At 43.3% G+C, this 24,274-nt stretch overlaps 1 protein-coding gene across 4 annotated transcripts in view; it reads right to left on the reverse strand.

The window, feature by feature from the left end:
• SCUBE1 (signal peptide, CUB domain and EGF like domain containing 1) overlaps nt 1-24,274 on the reverse strand; it is a 441,848-nt gene that overhangs the window by 238,836 nt on the left and 178,738 nt on the right. For all 4 annotated transcript variants that reach the window (XM_055000435.1, XM_055000434.1, XM_055000433.1 and 1 more), the window contains exon 7: nt 15,362-15,478. In XM_055000435.1, the coding sequence (XP_054856410.1) occupies nt 15,362-15,478 (117 nt within the window). The remainder of the gene's footprint in view (nt 1-15,361; nt 15,479-24,274) is intronic.

The raw sequence follows: 24,274 nt of genomic DNA on the forward strand, positions 1-24,274 counted from the left end.
AGAGGCCCATTTTGAAGGGGACCCCGAGGAATTAAGATTTTTCTTGGTACAAGCGATGGAATTCTTCCAAGAGTGGGGTCACACCTTCCCGAATGAACACAGCCGAGCAAGCCATTTGGGCTCGTGGTTGGGTGGCCCAGCTGCCAAGTGGTATGTCACCCTGTACGAAGCCAGAGCCCCAGAGCTGAATGATTTGGAAGCATTTGTGTGGGCCCTCCGAGCTCAATTCAAGGACCTACTAGAAGAGGAGCGGGCCAGAATCAAGCTGAAATGGATAAGACAAGGCAACTGGCCCATGCAAAGGATGGGGGGCTGAGACTTTGTACTGATTATAGGGGGATCAATGCAGTGTCAATGTCCAATGCCTACCCCATTCCCTTCATCAAGGATCTCTTGAGTGTGGTTGCCCAAGGGAAGATCTTTTCTAAATTGGACTTAAGAGATGCGTACTTTTGAGTAAGAATCAAAGAGGGGGACGAATGGAAAACTGCCTTCAACACCCCTTTGGGACAGTTTGAATACCGGGTCATGCCTTTCAGATTACAAGGAGCACCTGGGTTTTTTATGAATTTAATTAACGAGGCTTTGCATAAATACTTGTACAAATACAGGTATACCTGTGTGGTGGTTTATCTTGATGACGTGTTGATCTATTCACAAGATTATGAGTCCCATGTCAAATTGGTATGAAAGGTCCTGAAAGTTCTATTGGACAATAATTTACCTGCAAAGCTATCCAAATGTGACTTTCACAAAGAGGAACTGGATTTCCTAGGGTATAGAATATTGGGAAAACCAATAAACACTGTGCTGTAAACTGGCAATGAACAATGCAAAGTTTACTCTTACAATACTTGACAAATTAAAATAAGGCGTGTACAGGCAGATATACAATCAAATGAAAGTCATTCTCAATATATAGGAAACTTTCTTCCCACTGTTTCTTCCCACCACCGGGCAGACGAATTATTTCAGGGTCTGTCTCGGTGTTGGAACCCCTGGCACAATTTTTGGATGAACATTTAAGACCCTTTGTACACCAAACACCCTCATATATTAAAGATAGTAAGCATCTCATTCAAGTCATAGAAGGGGTATCAGTTCCTGGTGACTCTGTTTTGCTCACAGTTGATGTGAGAGCATTATCTACTAATATTCCCCATGAAGAGATTAGACTTGATGTGGAGGATTTACTAGAACAACGAACAGATAAATTAGTGCCCACTTATTTTCTTCTTGAATTACTGGATATCATATTAGAAAAAAATTATTTTAGATATGCAGATGATTTTTATTTTCAACATAGAGGTGTTGCCATGGGCAGTCCTTGTGCACCAAGTTTGGCCAATGTCTTTATGAAGGATTTTGAGAAGAATTATTTTTACTCTTCAGACAATCCCTTCAGGAACTCTATTTTTATTTTTAGGTGATTTGTGGATGATTTATTTTTTGTGTATGAGAAAGGAAAGGAGATCACACATTTTTTGGAATGGATTAATACTATTCACCCCACCATTAAGTGGGGGTAAATTCCATAAGGTCAGGATCAATTATTTGGACACCATCATTTATAAGGAATCCAATAACAGATTGAACACTGATCATAATGCTCTATTACATTATAGCTCTTCGCATCCTTCTTTCTTACGAAATAACTTGCCCTATAGGCAGTTTTTGAGAATAAAGAGAAATTCCACCACATCCCAGGATTATAGGAAAGATTCTGAGACACTTCAAACACAACTAATTACTAGGAGGTATCCAGTCCACATAATTAGAGCAGCTAGAAGAAGGACTGATAATATTGATAGGAAGGAATTATTAAGGGAGAAGCCATCATCTAGAAGTAACAACATTTCATGTGCATTAGATTTTTCTCCCTTGGCTGTGGCCATTAAAAATATCATACACATACATTGGCATTTAGTGACTAGTCTACCAGGATGCAAGGAGAAGCCAAAAATAGGTGTTAGGAGGAATAGAAGCATTAGAGACTTTCTGGTTAGAGCAGATACAGCTATTATAGAGGAGAGATGTAAGCCAAATAAATTAACAGGTCACTTTAAATGTGGTCAGGGCTGTGCTGCCTGTAAGCTTGTTGTAGAACTAAAAGAATATACACACCCTCAGAAGGGATATACCATCACATTAAAAGATTTCTCCAACTGTGAATCTAAAACCGTTGTATATTTAGCTTTCTGCCCATGTGGCCCCTATTATTTAGGCATGAGTAAGGAAAATTAAAGTAAGGATGTTAGAACATGCGTCTAGGATCAAGAATCAAATTGTAGAGGCTCCTTTAGTGCAGCATTTTTTAGATAAACAACATGTCGCTGAAGACTTAAGGTATTTTGTAATGTATAAATATTACCCTAATCCCTACAATCTAAAGGATATAAAAAAGACATTGTTACAAAAAGAAACGCAGTACATATATGAATACAAGACTTATGCACCTTATGGTCTCAATAACAAGGTAGATTATACTCCCTTCATTTAATGGTATCTGTTGCTTTAAGCAACAAGTGTAATTGATTAGAATGTGGATTTAACCATGACAATAGAGGCAAAGACAGGCAGGTTTCTGGAGCTACCAACTGGGCTGCATTGAAGGCAAGGGAGAGGTGGAACCCTCTAAAGTAGGAGCAAGCTCACAAGTCATATGTTTGTTGCGTGTAGGGTGAGTTTATTATTGCAAAATAAGTTTTCTCTCTATATATGTATGTAAAGATTATTTCTCTAGTTCATGTTATTTTTTACACAGCTATTGTGAAACGCGACTCTGAGGAAGGCATTGAAACACATGCTATAACCAGATGTGTGTAGGTTGTGTATTCATTAACAGCATTACAGAAGATGAAAGACTGAAACAGTGGGAAGTTTCCTGTATATTGAGAATGACTTTCATTTGATTGTATATCTGCCTGTACATGCCTTATTTTAATTTGTCAAGTATTGTAAGAGTAAACTTTGCATTGTTAATTGCCAGTTTACAGCACGGTGTTTATTGGTTTTCTCTGTATTCACACCATGGTCCAGCTGTATTCTTTTGGTGTTGTATAGAATATTGGGGCAGGGACTGAAAATGGAACCTGCTAAGATACAAGCGGTAGTGGGATGGGAACCCCCCCAAACAAGGAGACAATTACAATTGTTCCTGGGCTTTGCTAACTTTTACTGACTGTGGGATAAAGAGGCCTCAGCTGTTAAATTAGCCCTAAGTACCTGGAGGCACTGGTTAGAAGGGGCTAAGGAGCCATTTGAAAGTATGGACAGATCATAAAAATTTAGACATGCTGCAGATCCCACGTGGACTGAGTGCCAAACAATTGCGCTAGGCAGAGTTCTTCTCCAAGTTAATTTTGTGTTAAAACACCTCCCTGGGAAATCTAATTTTCTAGCAGACGCCCTTTCTCACATGCCCCAACATGACAGCATGAGGGAGGAAAGAGTGGACACAATGTTCTCACCAGCACAGTTGGGGGGAGCGGTGACTACCTGAAGTCACGCAAAGTATGCCAAATATAATATTGACCAGATGGGGTGGGAGGAAACGGTACAAAGAGAGACAGAAAAAGAGGGGGAAGAACTGCTAAAAAAGGAACTGGAAAAAGGTGAAAATAGCAGCTGGTACTGACAAGGTAAAATGTACATCCCAGCTAGCTTTAGAGGGGAAGTTTTAAAGAACTGTCATGATTCCAAGCTAGCTGGACATTTTGGGTATGTGAAAACATTGCACTTAGTGCAGAGACAGTTTTGGTGGCCCAATATGAGATGAGACATTGCTCAATATGAGACATTTCTCAATACCCGAACTGCTGAGTTCCCCCCCTCTCCTGGTGGATGGACAGCCACATTATGAAAGATATTTTGGACTCTAAATTAAAACATGGAGAACAATTTTACTTGATTCAATGGGTTCACTTGGATAAAAGTAATGTGGAATGGGTAAAAGCCTCTAATGTTAAAGCCCCCAAACTTGTATGCAAATTTCATAAAACATATCCGGGGGTCTTCATTGTGATCCATAGCGATTGTTCCCGTCACAGATCCGAGCCCGGCTGCACACCGTCGGAGCCGACCGTCGCCAGTTCCAGCTACTCTTCCTTCTCCGGTGTATTCCATTCAGAGTCGGCGCCGTTCTGAAGCGGGGAGCGTCGGTTCCAGGCACTCCCTGGAGTCTCGGCACCGACAGGCCTCATACATCCCTCCGGCCTACCATTGCCAGTGGAAGGGGGCCCCTGTCGGGTTCGACTACTTGGAACCGAGGCCATCCACCTCGAGGCAAGGTTGGCTGCCTCCACCCTTCCAAGGAGAAGAGTCGATACTTGGTTCCGATGAGGAGGGGGGCTGAGAGTGTCGGGGACTACAGGTCGGAGTCGTGGTCGGAACCGTCCCCAGATGACAACGTGGTGCCGGGCACCAGATCCCCCTATGAGGATCTTCGGATCTACGCAGATCAGATGGCTCGCATGGCACAGGCGCTTGAAATGGATATTTCCTCGGCCACTCCGCAGACGAAGGACAAGCTTCTGCGTCGGATCTACGGAGACAACCCTGCTACGGTTGGTTTCCCCATGCTGGAGGGTGTAGGGGAGATAGTGGAGAAGGCGTGGAAGGTGCCCTGTGACCAACCTGCTACATCTAAAAGAATTGAGCAGATGTATAAAATCAAGCAGGGCACCTGGCAGTCGTTGGTGAAACACCCTCCACCCTCCTCATTGGTTGCTGAGGAGATCCAGCCTCGTCGGTCGGATCCCTCGTCCGTACCCCCAGATAAAGAGGGCAGGAAGATCGATGCCATGGGCAGGCACCAGTATTCTATCTCCTCCTTGGGCCTTCGGATAGCCAACTACCAGACCATCATGGCTGGCTATCAATTATATCTCTGGGAGAAGCTGGCTGCCTACGCCGGGGATTTGCCTGCTGACAAGAAGGCAGTGGTGTCCCTGCTGCAGACAGAAGCCATCCGTTTGTCCAAGCAGCAGATGAATGCTGGGAGCCACGTTGCTGACACTGCTGCACGTGGAATGGCTTCAGCGGTGGTCCTCAGACGCCACTCTTGGCTCAGATCGACGGCTCTCTCACAGGAAGTGAGATCAAGAATCGAGGGCCTGCCTTTTGAAGGGGACTCTTTGTTCTCCACGACCACTGATGAGGCGCTGAAGAAAAAGAAAGAGGACAGGCAGACTGCCCGGTCGTTAGGACTGGCCCCAGTGGACAAGCCTGCTTCCAGGCCTCGATACGCTGCAAGGTACACTCCGTACCACCATCAGGGCAGATACCAGCGGCCCTATTACCAGCAGTACCCTGCCTACTCTCAGCGCCACTACACTCCTGCACAACAGCCCAGGAGGCGTAAGCCTTTCAAGCCCCGCATGCCTCAGCCCCCGGCCCAGCAGAGAGATCAGCAGGGGCCTGGGAGGCAGTACTGACGGGGCGATCCAGCCGCATCCTTGAACTTTGCAGACAGGCTGAAGCCTTTCCTGTTTGACTGGGAGTCAATAACATATGACTCATGGGTCTTAACAATCGTTGATGAAGGATACGGGCTGGAATTCTTAGAGCTGCCTAGGTGTAGCTCACCTCTAACGGCCGTTAATAATACTATGGCAGAGCTGGATGCGGAAATAGTGTCGCTCTTGGCCAAGGGTGCCGTGGAAGAGGTGGCCTATGACGGGTCTGAGAGAGGCTTCTTCTCTCGGTTCTACTTGGTCCCCAAGAAGGATGGGGGTTTACGCCCCATTCTAGATTTAAGGGGTCTTAATGCCTTTATGAGGGTGACTAAGTTCAAGATGGTCACGCTGTCAGCTGTAATCACCTTGCTAAAGAGAGGGGATTGGTTTGCTGTCCTCGATTTGAAGGACGCCTATTTCCATGTGGGAATACGAGAGTAGCACAGGAAATACCTGAGCTTCGTCTACCAGCGAAGGGTGTTCCGTTATAGGGTGCTCCCCTTCGGTCTATCCACGGCGCCACGGGTATTTACCAAGTGTGTGGCTCCTGTGGTCTCCTTCCTTCGGGAGGAGGGCTGTTCCATCTTTCCATACCTCGATGACTGGCTCATCATGGCTGATTCAGAGGCTAAGCTGTTGCAAGATGTGGAATTAGTACTGAGCACTTGCAAATGCTTGGGGCTTCTGGTAAATTTTGAGAAATCTAAACTGGTGCCCAACCGAAAGGTCTCCTATATTGGGGCAATTTTAGACTCTGTAGAGGGTAAGGCACTGCTCCCCCTTGAGAGGGCTAAATCTCTGAAGGGTCTGGTATCCATGTTTAAAAGGAACCGGTTCCAATCTGTTCGCACCATCCAGTGTTTATTGGGGCATATGGCAGCGGCCACCTCTGTGGTCCCCTTTGCTAGACTGCGTATGCGCCTGCTTCAGAATTGGTTCGTGAGGAAGTATGACGCCTTACGTCATCCTCCGTCTCTCAAGTTGTCCATACCTAGGGCTATTCTATCCTCCCTTGACTGGTGGATGTCAGATGACAACTTGTTTAAGGCAACCCTGTTTGGTTACCAGCATCCTGAGGTTACAGTGACCACTGATGCGTCCCTAATAGGATGGGGTGCTTACTGTGGTACTGCATGCGTACAAGATGTTTGGACAGAAAGGGAAAAGAACCTGCACATTAATGTACTTGAGTTAAGGGCTATTCGTTTTGCACTTGTGTCCTTTACAGCACTTCTACAAAACCGTCAGGTGCAGACGGACAACACGACTGCCATTTATTACCTAAACCAGCAAGGGGGCACGGCATCTATGATTCTCTGCAGGGAGGCCACGCTCGTTTGGCACTGGGCGATCCAGAATGGTGTGATGCTTCGGGCTATACACGTAGCGGGATCAGACAACGTTCAGGCAGATGCCCTGAGCAGGGTGCACATGTTGGACCACGAGTGGGAATTGAGCGCAGAGTACATTGGGCCGATCTTCCAAATGTGGGGGCATCCGGACATAGATTTGTTCGCAACTTCAGCAAACACCAAGGCCCAGATATTTTGTTCAAGGGCAGGGAGCGACCCCCTCTCTATTGGGGATGCCTTCCAGTTTACGTGGACCCACAGGTTGCACTATATGTTTCCACCATTCCCACTAATATCGAGGGTGCTGTGCAAAATAGAAAACGACAATGCAGATTGCATTCTGGTGGCACCCTTCTGGCCGAGACAGGTATGGTTCCCCAAACTACTGCAGATGTCCAATCGGACATATGTGAGTCTGCCTCCCCAGCAGGATCTCCTGTGGAACGGGAACCTGCTCCACCACGAACCAAAAAAGCTGCACCTGACTGTCTGGCGGATCCAACCCCACCTGTAGTGTTTTCAGAGCAGGTGGAGAAGGTCTTGCTGAATGCAAGGAAGCCGTCCACTAGACGGGCCTATGAGGCTAAGTGGCGTAGGTTTGAGGCTTGGGCACTTGCTAAGGAAGTGGTGCCTGCCAGTAGCCCCTTGGGGCTCATATTTGACTACTTATGTCAGTTGAGGGACCAAGGGTTAAGAGTTACCTCCCTTAAGGTCCATCTTGCGGCTATTTCCGCTTTTCATGATCGGGTAGACGGTAGCACAGTGTTCTCACACTGCAAATCTTGTCAGTTCCTGAAGGGGATGTTTAATCTTTACCCGCCTGTGTCACCCCCTGTGCCTCAATGGTCTCTATCCCTGGTGCTGTCGAGGCTGATGTTGCCTCCATTTGAGCCGTTAGCCACATGCCCTTTGGACTTGTTGTCCTACAAGGTAGCGTTTTTGGTGGCTATAACGTCTGCCAGGAGGGTTAGTGAGTTGTCAGCACTTAGGGCTGACCCACCTTTCCTTCTATTCCACAGTAATAGGGTGGTCCTGCGGCCATGCCTTAAGTTCCTGCCAAAGGTGGTGTCTGCCTTTCACCTGTCGCAGGATATTTTGCTGCCTGCGTTTTTTCCACAGCCATCATCCAAAGGGGAAAAGGCCCTTCACACCTTAGATTTGAAGACGGCCTTGGCTTTCTATTTAGATAGGACAAAGGACTTCTGTAATGGTCCCCATTTGTTTGTCTGTTTTGGAGCCAAGGACAAGGGCCACAGAGCATCTTCACAGACCCTGTCACGGTGGATTGTGTCGGCCATTAGTAAGGCCTATACTCTGGCTGGGGTGGCTTGCCCGCTTCGGGTCAGAGCCCATTCCACACGGTCTCAAGCAGCCTCTTCGGCACTCATCGGGGTGTGCTGCTGGTTAATATCTGTAAGGCAGCTACGTGGTCCTCTGCTGACACATTTGTCAAGCACTATGCTATGGATGTCAATGCAGAGCAAGAGGTTTCTGTTGCCAAGGCTGTCCTTCACTCCCTTTTTTCCTAAAGGGATACTGGAGGGTATCATTGTAATAACTGACAGTACACATGTATATATGTATATATGTATATTTATTGAACAAATTAAATGTTACTGTACAATGATTTATTTATTTATTGGTCCTGGTACTAGGACTGTTGTTATATAATAAAATTGAGTTGGATTTCACCCCACCTTCCTTATTGTGTGAAGCTTGGTACTCTCCCATGTGTGGAAGCACAGAAGAACAAAGATGAAAACAGGGTTAACATACCTGTAACTTATGTTCATCGAGTTCTTCTGTGCTGACACACATCCCTCCCTCCTGCCCCGCTGTGAATTCCAATGCTGAATTACAATACGTATGATAACAATGATAAGAATTGGTGATTTGGACGGTTATGCCTATGTGTATTGGATAGCGGCGGCAAGGGAGAACTGAGGGAAGGGGCCGTTGGTTGCTGGAAGGACATGTGACCGTTTGGGCGGGGAAACGGTTGCTGAGGCGCGCGACAAACGGCCCCTTCAGAGCTATGGAAGCGATAAAGAATTCTCCAGCGGCTGGCCTGCGCAGTCCCCATGTGTGTCAGCACAGAAGAACTCGATGAACATAAGTGAAAGTAGTTGGCACCCTGGGTAGCACTGACCATGTAATTTTGCAATTTACAGTCTTGGGGAAGCGAAAAGCTGTATGTAGTCAGATATATAGGTTGGACTTCAGGAAAGCAAATTTTCACAAACTGAAAGTTATGCTGGGTAGAATCCCATGGTCAGAAATACTTAAGGAGAAGGGAGTTCAAGAGGGGTAGGAGTTTCTTAAAGGTGAAATATGGAAGGCACAATTACAAACAATTCCTATGAGAAGAAAAAAAAGGAGGAACCTAAAGAAGCCAAGATGGCTTCATAAACAGCTTTCTAATGAATTGAGAAATAAAAAAGGCTCATTTAGGAAATGGAAGGATGGCCTTATATCCAAGGATGAAGATAAACAAATAACCAATGCTTGTAGGGAGAGTGTTAGAAAAGCTAAAGCTCAGTATGAGCTTCAGCTAGCAAGAGATGCTAAAAACAAAAAAGGGTTCTTTGTTTATGTTCAAAGTAAGGAAAAAAGCAAGGACATGGTAGGCCCATTGCAGGGATAGGAAAGTGAAACTGTAACAGGCAATAAAGAGAGGGCAGAACTGCTCAATTCTTACTTTTCCTCAGTCTTGTCCTGAGAGGGAAATGGTGCTCAACATGGCAATAACAGAACACATGATGGAGGAAGGGAGTTACAGCCTAGGATCAGCATAGAGGGAGTACGTAAACTCCTAGTTTCTTTAAACAGAACCAAGTCCTCAGGACCAGATGAATTGCACCCAATAATCAATAACCACTGACACCACTCCACAACCCATGGTACACACTCAAAACAGTTCCAGCCAAATTACACCACACAATATAATGGCAGCAATCCATCTTAATCACAAATCATTCTACAACTATGTGTATCAACAAACCAGCCCTTTTTTCCCCACTAGCCTGGCAACCCAGGCCACAACAATCATACCCAAGAAGAAAACAGAAGGACCACCTCATTCATCCATCTCATCCTTCCATTTGAACATAACAATAACAGCACAGCATGTAACATCTATAATTAGCTAGACTGACAACAGTAGGCAGTGTCTTCATCAACTACTATATACAGAATGAACAATAAAATCTCAGACAGATGGAAGGGCTTCCCATCTCCAGTAGTCCGATGTGTCAAAAAAGATCTAAATTCTACCCCACACGGTGTCCCTTGGTATAGGTAGTTGGTAGATTCCAGCTGTTCTGATTCCTCTCTGACAGTCTCCTGTGGTGGCCAATGGCCTCCAATGGCCTCCGATGCTTCCAGTACAGCTCACAAATCACATAGTCCATGGAGGCATCCAACACCCAACAGTCTCCGATGGCCTCTGGCAGCCCCCTGAATGGCTCCAAGGGTTCCAAGTCCTCCACAGTCCTCTCGAGGTTCCCAAGGTGTCCTAAGTCAGTTGTGGTCCCTGAATATTCAAAACAGCTCACTAAAGCAGAGGCAGCAAGGGGGTTAGCCAGCTCCGCAGAACGTGGAGCTGTAGCCGGTCTCAGCATGCAACTCCAGCTGCAGGTTCCAGACTTCATCTCCTCTAGAAGGCTACCAGAGCTCATCCCTCCACTGTAGCCAGTGGAACTGACACAGACTAGTTACTACCCCAGCACAGACTAAACCAGATGATGAACCACTGGGACACTGGCCTCTCAGACCCACCAATGCAGCTCCAGGAAGGTTCTGGTGTCCAGCAAGCAGCAAACAGTGTCTGGTGTTCAGCTTTAATTTCTGAAGTATCGGACCTGATGGTATGCGCTGGGATACAACTCCTTAGGAAGGGGAGTCTGGCGTCTGCCATAGATGGCAAAAATCAACAAAACAAAGCTAAGCAGTACACACCATAATGGAATAATTCCCTCAAACTTGTGTGGTGGGTAGCTGATAGAACAAAGGAAGGGCAATTAAAAACTTAAATGGCAGGAGCAGCTGCCAATGCTCCTGCCCGTGCTGGCACGTTAGTTGGTATTCTTGGTAGCATGTTGTTGACTCTCCGGAGCTGATTCTGTATCGAAATAAATTGATACAGGAGGAGGATCTTGGTGACATGTTAGTTGGTATTCAATTAGTTAGCCAAGAATGTGAGCCCTTTTGAAACAGATCAGTTAGTTGTTATTATTAGGGGATTATTATTATTATTTTAAGTATTATTTTTATTTTATAAACATTACATTACAAATACAAGGCTGCTATAAAGTACAATATTGTGAATCAGCATATATTAACACTATTATAGTCTACAAGATAAGAGATAGTGTAACGTGATTATAATATCTAACAGCAGATGAAACATTAGTGATTACAGTGCAACAGATTCTTTTAATTTAAAGATACAAAGGAAAGGTGCCTGGGAGGATGAATATCATTGCATGTTAAGTAATAAAAAAAGGGAACCATTTAGAGAAGAAAACAGTTTATTTTGGGTAGTGTTGTGATTGATACAAGCTGTCATAGATTTTCTCTTGAATATAGTGATCCCATACTTTCAGCATCCAATTTTCAATTGTGGGGATTTTTGGGGATTTACAATTGGAAGCTATTAATGATTTAGCTGCTGACAATAAACTTTGTATTAAGTCTTTTCTAATAGTGGGAACCATAATGGGATCCCATTGATCTAAAAAAATCAATTTAGGGTCGAATGGAATTGTATAGCCTGTGATCACTTTTATTTGTTTTAGGATTTCTGTCCAAAATTTTTTTAGTTGAGGGCATTCCCACCAACAATATGCGAATGAACCAGTAGAACCACAGCCTTTCCAACATAGTGGTGGGTTTGGGGGTGATATTAATGAAAGCTTCTTAGGTGTTATATAGCATCTATGGAGTATTTTGTATGATTGGATTTTAGTTGTGACAGTACTAGTGGTGAATATATTTGAGGACCAGATTTTTTTCCATTGGTTTGTTGTAATTTCTGATTTACAATCCTGTTGCCAGTCGTGTTGGTACTTCTGTATTTTATGTTTATATGTATTTAGGAGTAAATTGTATAGTTTAGATATTAGGCCCTTTTGCAGTAAATGCGTATGGTTTAAGAGGTGTTCAAATTTTGTCATGGGTATACTAAGGATGTTTTTTATATTGATTTGGTTCATCATATGTGCAAGTTGATGATACATGAACCACTGGATTCTTTGTTTTAGTTGGTCTATTTTGCTCAAAATATTTGTTCTTGATGATATATCCATTATACGTATTGTCTTATTCTGTTGCCACATGTTCATAAATGCTTTTGATTGTCCAGGTGGAAACCATTTTTGACCGAGGAATGATGAAAATCTTGATGTATTTGGCAAGATTTTGTGTCTATATTGGTCCCATATGTTCAGAATGGCTTCTAGAAACGGATTATTTTTAATTATTGTTGGGCAGTCTTTTTTGTCATTCCATATAATATTTTGTATCATGATAGGTTTGTCGTCTGGTAGTGACGTTTTAACCCAATCTATGGGTTCTGAAATATTCAAAATTTGTATTATGTTAAGTAGTCTAATTGAAGCTTGATATATTTCTAAATCCGGGTAGTTAAATCCTCCTTGTGAATGTTTTAACCTAAGTGTACCAAAGGCAATTCTTGGTTTCTTTTTATTCCATAAAAAATTATTTAAAATGCTCTGCCAACGTTTTAGTGTTTTAAGAGGGATTTTTAATGGGATCGCTCTCATAAGAAAAAGGAATTTGGGAATAACAAAGGTTTTTATTAGGTGGTATCTGTTGGTATAGTTATGCCTAGGTATGAGATTTTATTAGGAGCCCATTGGTAGTTAGAATATTTTTTTATCAAGTTGATGGTATTGGTTTGTAAGTACACTGGGAGTAGTTGTGATTTAGACTGATTAATAGATAGGCCTGAAATCATACTGAAGTTTGTTAATGTAACCTGTGTTTTATTGAGTTTGCTGGGTCTGTAAGGTAAACCAACATATTGTCTGCAAAAATACTAAGTTTAAAATTATGAAGTTTCGTGTCTATGCCGTGTATATTGTCGTTGTCTCTAATAGCTATAGCAAGAGGTTCTATAGTTAAAGCAAACAAAATGGGGGATAATGGGCAACCTTGTCTGGTGCCTCTCTGAATATAAATTCTATTGGAGATTTGGTCATTAATTTTAATTTGTGTTGAGGCTTAGGGGATTATTTTGAAACCATATGAGAAGCTGAACTGATTGAGAGCGTCTTCCTAGAAGGTGTTCCTTGACTGTGACCTACTTATCTTTTGGTAAAATACTTTCTTGGACTCATGTAATTGCTCTCCTTTAATGATGTATGTAGTTATAAAGGACAGTATGATTTTCTGTTGATTGAGCTAATATTAATACTGAATAAATGTTTTAATAGAAAGGCTTAGAATGGAAGCAGAGACTCTGTAATTGTATTACTTGTCTATAATACCAAGTAACAAACTTAAAATGTTATTTGTGGTATACTTCACTAGGAGTGAAATGATTTGATACAGGGAAGCTAACTAGCTGCTTAGGGCTTCTTAAGGGCACATCCATATCTGAAATAGGCTTGACCAGAGTCATCCAGAACAACACAACAAAATACATAACTGTGCAAAACACCAGACTGAAGATGAGACAGAAGGGTTGCTGCGGTAGGCTTGCCCCACAGCTCTTGTGCTGCTCCCTCCGGAGGATGAAAGAGCCTGCAAGCAGTACCATGTCATCAGCCACAGCCTCCTTGACAGACATTCAGGCACCTCTGAGTCTAAAGATCATTTGTTGACAGGGCTTAATAGTTCCAAGCTGTTTTGGAAGTCAGTCTTAGATGAACAATTGGCTACAAATACAATAAATGCACCTCCAAAGACAATGATTTACAAGAAAAGTCTGCAACAACAGTCCATAGAAAAACCATGAGCGTTAGCAATGACAATTCATTTTAATAAATACATTGTTTAAACCAGAGTTGCTGGGGGGGGGAATGGGACCTCATAGATGATGTAGATGGTAGATCCTTCCTGAATGTCTGAATTACTGATGAAATGAAGCTAATACACCAGAGAAGAGTGAAGGCCTAAATATCTACAAAAACTTTGCAGCTAAGCAAGATGTACTGTCTACTGAACAATACAGGTCCTCTCCTTGTTCATAAAAATTCTACAACTGGAAAACTGATACAACCACATGAGCCACAAACTTACATTTCAATTTGCACGTTACCGTGGAGTTCTGTAATTATTTGTAATGCCATATTTTTTGATGATAGCAAACTTCACCTTAAGCTCTTACATAATCATGATCCTAGGACTTAAAATGGCTTAGGAACAGCCTTTAAGATCACAGAATCACAGAGTTGGAAGGGGCCATACAGACCTTCTAGTCCAACCCCCTGCCCAACGCAGGATGAGCCTATATACAGTTCAGATATATACAGTTCAGCTGTGATCTTAGAAGTATTTCACGGAGAAGGGCTGGACCCTTGCCTGATGGCATAAATAGCTCCACCAACAAAACAAAGGCTGAGCTGGAAAAACTGCCTGTTTTCATACAGATTCATACATTCATAAACATTTCAGTATCTGTCATGATGGCCCAATTGGAATCTGTAAGTTGGCTTCATGGATTTATTGTTTCTAACTATTCTTTGCCCTACCCTCCTCCTTCTGCCAACTCTGTTATAAATGTTGTATGTATATTTGTAAACAAAAAAAGGTAAAGAGGAGACTAGTGGTACCTTAAATAACTAAATAATGGGATTCCAACTGATTACAGGTGTTAAGTAGCTTAACAAACCTTGTGATTGGTCTCTGTATTTTTCTTGATTAGATCTGAATTTTATGTAAATGCATTTCATCCTCTGCATCCCTTGACACAGATGCTTGTTTATTTTTCCACCTTCTATATACAATCCTAGCTACTGCATTGCATCTGAAGAAGTGGGATCTAGGCCACGAAAGTTCATGCTGAAATAAAGTCTTGTTAGTCTTCAAAGTGCCTTTGCATCATGTCAATTTTTGCAACAACAGACTACAGTTCCTCTGGAATTATGCAGGCAAACAGTTTATATTAGATTTTGAACAAGTAAATAATAATCTCTAGATGCCTTGGTTTTCAAGACCATCACTTGGGAATACAGACTTTTCCAAGTTGCCCCTGAAACAAACAGAACAATAAACGCACATTCCCCAGTTTCTTAAACATCATGTAAAACTTAAAATATAGAAAGTTTTTAGCAGATGGGCAAACATGGTTCCCCACATAATTGTGCAACAGGCGCAGTAGAACACTTGAAAGAAAACGAGAGACATTTCTTGTAACTAAAATCCAGAGGGCTAGCAGTGCACTAGAAGGGTGGAGAACATAGAGACTTTCTACTTCTACTGCCTGTGCCATGTAAGCCCAGCTATGTGGATTAGATATCTGCTAATTTAACCTCTAGGATGAAAGCTGCTAAATGGAAATGATGCATTGCAAAGCAAACAGAAGCTAACCTTTGCATGTTTTCCCATCAGACTGCAGGGTAAATCCAACCGGGCAACTGCAGCGAACTCCAGTCGCTGTATCCTTGCAAGTACGGTCACAGCCTCCGTTATTGACAGCGCATGTTTCTGTGGGATGAAAGAGATAAGAGAATAAAGGGAGGGGGAGAGAGAGGTAACAATACTTTCTAGCCATCCCAGTGTTCAGTGTAATGTTACCAAGCCATGCAAACATGTAAAGAGGCAACATCGCTTACAACTACGCCATTTTTCACAAGGGTCTGAAGGCCATTTTGAATTTCAACCCTCTAGCTTAATCCCATGCATGCTGATTTGGAAGTAAGGCTGATAGAATTCAATATGGCTTACAAATAAGCATGCACAGAATTGCAGCTTTACTGGAATATAAATCCTATTAAAAATAGAGGAACTTACTTCAGCAAACACATCTGTGTGATGTCATATAAGCCAAAAAACCTGAGCAACCCATAAAGCATGCATTCATTACTGTAATCTGTAGGACAGTAAATTATATACACAGATTTGAAAGGCCATAATTTTTTTTAAACAGGCCTTTTAAAGCAGAGTTGAACAAGTATATGTAAGTCCTACATATACTGTAGGGAGGTGCAACCCTATGGTATTGGTGAAGCTTACTTCCAAATTATACACTGAATGACTTGTCAGCTTTACAATATCAATTTTGGGGAAACAAAAGCTCTTGATAAACTTCTGAATTTAGGAAGAAAAGCAGCAGAAAAACAATGTTCACTTTAAGTCAACAATTTCAAATCCTTTATTTCACAGGAAGAGTTAATAGAAAATGGACTGCATTCTTTGCTTTGACAGGAATCTACACACCCAATCTGTTCTTACTAAACTACAAGCAAAAGGCATCTGGGTTTTGTCCACTTAAGGCTTTTTGCAAACGGAAAGGAGTTTGGAGTGGGTAGTGATGGCATAATTGAGGTCACTGAACCAATTCCAAGCTGTGGCACTGAAATTTCCCAGTGCTTGTAGGATGTTAAATGGCAGTTGGGCAAACAGGGACAGGATTTTTTTTTCTTTATAATAATATAAACAAATATTGGCAATCTATTGATAAAATGTGCGCCTTTATTTGAAAAGTGATAGTAAGTGCCTAGTACTTGTGAAGTAAATAGTAAACAACAGCCTGAATGGACGGTCTGTCTTGTAAGTTGTTGTCTGAAAGAAGACATCGCTGTGCTGATTTTATGAATGGGACGGAAGTGTGTCTTTGTCCTACAGAGTGGGCTGGCCTTGGATACGATGACCTCAGGGACCTTGTTCCTCTCTTCCCGGGTGGTGGTAACATCAGATGACCTCCTGCAGCCTGCATTTCCCTGAAGCCAATGCAGTGACAATGGAGGAGGAACTCATGGAGCATGAGTTGTACCGGTGGCGGTACAACTGCAGGAATTCCTGAATGATGCTCTAGTCCTGGACCCATTCCAGTCTGGCTTCCGTCCTGGCCATGGGACGGAGACAGCCTTGGTTGCCCTCACAGACGACCTTCGCAGGCATCTGGATCGAGGCGGGTCAGCGCTGCTTGTGTTACTTGATCTCACAGCAGCGTTTGACATGGTTGACTATGATTTGTTGGCCAGCCGCCTTGCCAACGTGGGGATTAGGGGGACAGCCTTACAGTGGCTGGTCTCCTTTCTCCAGGGTCGGGGACAGAGGGTGGCGCTCGGGGGAGATCTATCGCCCCGTCACCCTTTGGTGTGCGGAGTTCCCCAAGGGGCGATACTCTCCCCGATGTTATTTAACATCTATATGTGCCCCCTCGCCCAGTTGGTGCGGAGGCTTGGGCTGGGTTGTCATCAATACGCGGATGACACCCAACTTTTTCTGTTGATGGACGGCCGGCCAGACACGGCCCCAGACAATCTGGCCAGAGCTTTGGAGGCTGTGACGGCATGGTTGAAACAGAGCAGGCTGAAATTGAACCCAGTGAAGACGGAGGTCCTGCAGCTGGGACGGGGGCTGCCAGATGTTGGGATCCAGCTCCCTGCCCTGGATGGTAAAGAGTCTGGGGGTGCTCCTGGATGCCTCCCTATCGATGGAGGCCCAGGTCACGGCGGTTGCCAAGTCTGCATTTTTCCATCTTCGTCAGATCAGGCAACCTGCCCCCTACCTGACGCCCCAGGACCTGGCTACAGTGATCCATGCAACGGTCACCTCCAGGCTAGATTACTGTAACTCACTCTACGCTGGGCTACCCCTGGGCCTGATCCGGAAACTACAACTGGTCCAGAATATGGCAGCACGGGTCCTGACTGGTATACCTTACCAGTCACACATCACACCTGTCCTGTGCCAGCTGCACTGGCTTCCGGTTGAATTTCGAATCAGGTTCAAAGTGTTGGTTCTTACCTTTAAAGCCCTGAGTGGGTTGGGACCGGCATATCTTCGGGACCGCCTCTCCCTGTACGTTCCCCAGAGATCGCTTCGATCAGCGAATAAATATTTACTTGTGGTGCCCGGCTCTAAGGAAGCCCGCCTCGCTTCAACCAGGGCCAGGGCCTTTTCAGTCCTGGCCCCAGCCTGGTGGAACGCTCTGTCAATGGAAACCCGGGCCCAGCGGGACATATTATCGTTCCGCCGGGCCTGTAAGACAGAGCTGTTCCGCCAGGCGTTTGGTGATTGAAGGGGGCGGTGCCATGTCGGCCTCCCACCTTTGGGGTGGGGAAGGTTCTCCCCACCACTGCACCTTGTTAATTTGTTTTATTATTTGTATATTGATTTTAGTTTTTGTTTTTATCGATTTTAACTGTTCACCGCCCAGAGCCCCTGGGGATGGGCGGTATATAAATTGAAAAAATAAATAAAATAAAAATGATGACAACAGGAAAGGAAGAGACACAAGGCTGGCAGTCACACACGGCCCACAAGGTCTAGTTTGGCCCCTTGGAAGAGTAGTCCACACAGCCAGAGAAAGGGAGCTCTTCCGATATCAACTGTTTTGGGGCCCTATGGAAAATATTTCCAAATCCTTTTATAATGTTTTTCTTTACACTCATTTGATCCGAACGGAATTCTAGTTTCTACGGTGATTTTTTTTTGCAGTGCATCACCGCTATAAAGCTAACTGCTAATTCAAATCCCCCACTGCCACTTTTCTGCTGCAGCTCTACATCAAACGACTCCCCCCATGGGGGTTGCAAATGCACATTTGAGAGAGAGAGAGAGAGGGAGAGGGAGAGGGAGAGAGAATGGCTTCTGACAACCATGTGGTAGATAATCTACACATTTCATGCCTATTTGACAGGATTAATACCACACACTTCACAAGGAATATACTGTTCTTTGGGAGTACTAGCTCCTCCATTCCTGGATTTGCCATAATGTGAAGCACCAAATATGACTCACTTCGATGGTTGTTGTGGGTTTTCCGGGCTGTATTGCCGTGGTCTTGGCATTGTAGTTCCTGACGTTTCGCCAGCAACTGTGGCTGGCATCTTCAGAGGTGTAGCACCAAAAGACAGAGATCTCTCAGTGTCACAGTGTGGAAAAGATGTTGGCAGGTCATTTATATCTACTCAGGAGGGGTGGGGTTGAGCTGAGTCATCCTGTAAGAGTTTCCCAGGGTGTGGAATGCTAATGGCCTCCCACCATTAGCATTCCCGCCTCCCGCCATTAGCATTCCTGCCTCCCGCCATTAGCATTCCACACCCTGGGAAACTCTTACAGGATGACTCAGCCCAAACCCACCCCTCCTGAGTAGATATAAATGACCTGCCAACATCTTTTCCACACTGTGACACTGAGAGATCTCTGTCTTTTGGTGCTACACCTCTGAAGATGCCAGCCACAGCTGCTGGCGAAACATCAGGAACTACAATGCCAAAACCACGGCAATACAGCCTGGAAAACCCACAACAACCATCGTTCTCCGGCCGTGAAAGCCTTCGACGATACATGACTCACTTCATTCATCATATGTGGTCTTCAGATGAACATATTTTTATAAATCTGTAACCTGTTGCCAGGATGCCACTAATGAAATCTGTGGTTCTGAATGAAAGTTACATCCAAGTAAATACTGTGATTCAGCAGTTCCAATAGATATGCATGGCCTCAAAAAGAGCAAAGTGTCAGGCAGGCAAGACAGCTCGCCTGCCATGACTGGGAATGCATGTCTACTGGGGGAGGGGGGGAATGGGCTTTCTTCCTGTCGTGTAGCTTCCTTCGCTATGCCTCTACTTTGCTAAGAGACCTTATTAGTGCAGCTGTGTGGGAACCAGGCGTGTGAATTTTGGCTAGGCATCTCTTGCAGAACTTGCACTGACTTCAACTGACTTGTTTGGACTGGGTGGGGGGAATTGGAGTATAACCTCTCGGGGAAGACTGTACTTCAACATTCTGGGCAATCTCTATGTAACAGAGCACTTCTAGGGAGTTTTATCTGAATAAAGACCTTTGACTCCTGCAACCGTGTTGGATGAAGTGGAGAGTATAGACACAGGGTTCACATGGGGACCATTCACCAACGATGAAAGGAAACGTTTATTCTTTTCCTCAGGTACCACATTTCTGCTGTTCTCATCTGGATTCAGTTTCATGGGCAAATTAAATATTGCCTTTAAATATTGCTGCACACTGAAGGCCTTTGCAGAAAAATAGCTAACTGTTGACTTAGAACTGTCTAGAAAATATATAGAGCACCCTGTATATATTGTAACATTGTCTATATAAGTAAACATTTGCTGATGAAGGGCCTGTCTTCATACTATATGAAAGAAAACACTATGTGGTACCAGGAGAGAACAAGAGACCCATGGCTGCCTCAACTGAAAGATGAAGCAATTGAAAACACCTAGAAATTACAGATTGATTATGAAATCTATAAATGGCTGGAAGCATTTGGTACAGAAATTCAACCTGGTTATCAAGGCATGCTCATGAAATTCCAAGGAAGATGTCCAAAAGGTGGCAATATTTTTAAATATTACAGGCAGTGAAGCTGTCTCATTTAATTTCTGGCTATTAACAAAACAATTATGATTTGATCATTTAAAAGTTTAAATATTTACCAAAAGAAGATGAGATTTATGAAACACAAATTTGCAGAGGAGTCACAAGTGGATCCATCCTTGGCAGCATTAGATTACAGAACTACACCGTTAGAATGAGTTATTTATTTATTTAAGGAATATGTATATGCTGCCCCTCCAAAAACCAGTACCTTAACAGTAAAAACTAATACTGTAAGACCATAAAAACAACACACATTTTCAATTTTAAAAAGAAGTGAACTAAGCAACATAAAATAAATAAGAAGCCTGAAGAAAATCTGTAAACCAAACTACAGCGCATAAACCACCCAAAAGATAAACTTCCTTGTGTGCTCAATGTCTGTACCCCTGCCTCATTGTTTCAAGCACCTTAGTCAATCACGGGGCATTCTTGGCTCTGCAGGGACAGTGTGATCAGGTGCAATTAGGGCTCTTTTTCAGCTGGAACGCGGGGAAACGGAGTTCCGGAACCTCTTGAAAATGGTCACATGGCTGGTGGCCCCGCCCCCTGATCTCCAGACAGAGGGGAGTTGAGATTGCCCTCTGTGCCGCAATGTGGCGTGGAGGGCAATCTAAACTGTCTGGAGTTCAGGGGGCAGGGCCACCAACCATGTGACCATTTTCTCCGAGGGCAACCCACTGAGCTCCACCACCGCTTTTCCCAGAAAAAAAGCTCTGGGTACAATCATGTCCACCACTGGGTCATGTCTGCATTCTACTGATTTACCAAGGTTGTGACAGGAACGTCAGCCTTGCAGACTGGAGAATCCCTGAGAGACGCCAGGAAACTCTCCAGATCAATCAGCTTTCTGGGGCAGGCCTTTCTAATCCTCCCCTCAGCAGAGGTCCCACAATAACACAGCAGGTGATATCAAAGACCTCAATATGAGAACCTATGGCCCAGAATAGACACTATGGTCCAGAGTAGAATCATCATAGAATCATAGAGTTGGAAGGGGCCATACAGACCATCTAGTCCAACCCCCTGCCAAGTGCAGGATCAGCCTAAAGCACCTCTGGACCTTGGTCTTGACTCAGTATAAGGCAGCATCACATCTGTTCAGTCTATTCCTTACACTATGTACCTACTGTAGGTAAAATAAACATGTACTCCATCAATGGACCCTTAAAAGTTCTTGATTTTTACTGGGCCACACCCTGTATTTGCTCAATACATTCCTAGTTTCCTTATAAAAACCACTTTCTGATGTTTGATTCTACTCACAAATCTTGCTCATGAAAATAGCTATTAAAATCATGATAAGGCACCCCAGATATGGCCTGATAAAACATTGCAGTCAGCAATTAATCATATGGTTGTGGATCTGTTTATGAAACGTCCTTTAGGATAGTTCATCAGTATCAGACAAACAGTTCTTAAGCAAGATGGGTAGCCATGTTAGTCTGTCTGTAGCAGTGTAACAAAATTAGTGGTAGGGTATGAGCTTTCATAAGCCACAGCTCACTTCTTCAGTACTTAAGCAGTGATACCACAGCTTGCTGGGTAACATGCAGTGAAACTGCATATTCACAGAAAATTTGCCTGATCCTCTAGAACAAAGCATGACTGCAGAGATTGTGGCCAGCCAGTCATCCGAAGTTATCCAGGCCACTCACCATAATGAAGCTATTCTGTCCACTGGCAGCCTTCTGCACTCACTGGTCTCCACTGATCCTGACCAGAAGCTGGATGAAGTAATTCTTACCTCCTCCTTTTTAAAAAGTGTGGCATGCTGTGTAATGGTGAAAATTGGAAAACTGATGACTAATATGGAGTGGTAGCTGCATGAAACTTTGACAACTGTGTTCTTTGAGAAAGAGTTTGGAAACGGATACAATGGTGATCTGGACCTTCCGTTAGAATAATGATGTCACAGAATTATCAATGTACACCTAAAGAATACACGCAAAGGTCTACTTGTGATCTGTGAACTACACAGTTTATTGGAACCAAATTTTGGACTATACCCAATTCCAGTTGGAATATAAGGCGAGCTTGTATGAAATAATTAATGTGTACATGGTGCTAGGAAGCATTTGCACTTTAATACCTGTTGCAATATTAATAGAGCACTTGAAGCACTGGACACTTTATGTATGGACTTTGGAGCATATATGACGCCTGCAAAATATTTTTTCCTAGAACTGGTTACATGTGGTATAGTTCTGTTAAATTATGCAATTACTGTAAATAAAATAGGGAGACATTGTTATTGCACGGGAAATTGTGTTTTGTTGCTGTGTATGCCACTAGGGCTGTGCAATCCAGGTCCAGGTCCTGGAAAAAAAGCTTGATTTTTGCCAATTTGGCAAAATCCAGCTTTCCTGGAACGTATTAACCCGGTTTTATTTAATTTATATTTAAATGATTGATCCGGCTCCCTTGATAAAAACTGTCACCCACCCTGTTTAGCTGACCTAGAGATCCCACTCTTACTATATGCTGATGACGCAGTTTTGCTGTCCCACTCTTGCATTGGACTCCAGAGACTTTTGAATAGTTTTGCCAACTACTGTCATTCTGAAGATCTAGAAATTAATTATGGTAAATGTAAAGTACTTCTTTTTCAGAAGAAAAGGAATCTTCCCTTATATCAATGGTTCACTGATAATATTTGAATACCTGAGAATAGGTTTTCACATATAATTTGAGCTGGTTCTCTGATCAAAAAGCCATGCTGAAGAAAGCAGGACTTTATCCTGAAGGTATCCTAAACTTTTTTAGGTATTGTGGGGGATGACATATACCTGGGGCAATCTAAGGTTTTAATATGAAAATTGTCCCTATTCTGCTCTTCAGGGCAGTTATCCGGATCCAGTTAGTCAAAGAATCTTTAGATCTTCACTTACTTCGCTTCCTTTGAAGCTGACTAACGTACCAGCTGAAGTGTCGCTGGAGTGTCTCTACAAGCGGAATTGGGTCATTCAGGTTTGGAGGCTAGAGCTTGTCAACTAGCCTTTAATTTACAACTTCAAGTGCTCAATAGTAACTCCAGATATCTATCCTTATTAAAAGCAGATTCTGATATTTCCTCTTGATCTAAGATTCTAGATACAAAATTTTATCTTATTGGACTAAATCCAGACACTATTCAGGGCCTGGAACTCTCAGTTGTTAAGTCCTATATCAAGAAGAATATCCAAGAAAGGGATTATCTGAGTACACCGTCACATGCTTGTAGGGTTTGTTCCTCTTTATTTTTTGGTATTCCTCCACTAAAATAATTGCTTTCTTATGCTTTTTATCTAACTACCCCAAATTATTTTAGAGCTTTCTTATTAACTCGATTGAATATGCAGCCTACTCCAGTTATAAAGGGAAGGTTGAGAAAGATTCCTTACTCAGACTGTGCCTGTTCCTAGGGGAAAATTGGTACTTTAATACATATTTTGTTGGAGTGCCTTCTTTTCAGCAGCCTCAGAAATAGGTTTTTAACACACTACCAAGATAATTTTTCATCCGTGTTTTATCATAATCTAGTTTTACTCCATTTATCTGATAGATCTTAACATTTTCCCCTTGCTGTTGCAAGATTTTTTCATTGGTTTAGTGTTGTGTCCAGATGATACTACTTAACTGGTTTTGACAGCTCAAGACTTTTAGTCAAGGAGCTTTAATTAGATTAAAGGAAAAAATCGTATTGGATAATCCCAGATCTGATCTGGGTACCTAGATTGAGAGCCCTAAATAAATACGGATAAATCCGGGTAAATTCAGGAAATGAGGCTTGGCTGTTACTCTTCCTGTTTTCTTGCAGAGAAATAGCATTTCCTGCCATTTTTTGCTGGATGGGGAGGAGTGAGGGGGGAGTGAGGCAGAGCTCTCCTTCTCTTGCCAATGGGATTTTTTTCTGAAAAGGAGACAGCCTTGTTAAAATTGCCCTGC

The sequence above is a fragment of the Eublepharis macularius genome, chromosome 16, assembly GCF_028583425.1.
Source record: "Eublepharis macularius isolate TG4126 chromosome 16, MPM_Emac_v1.0, whole genome shotgun sequence".
In the NCBI taxonomy this organism is placed as follows: Eukaryota; Metazoa; Chordata; class Lepidosauria; order Squamata; family Eublepharidae; genus Eublepharis; species Eublepharis macularius.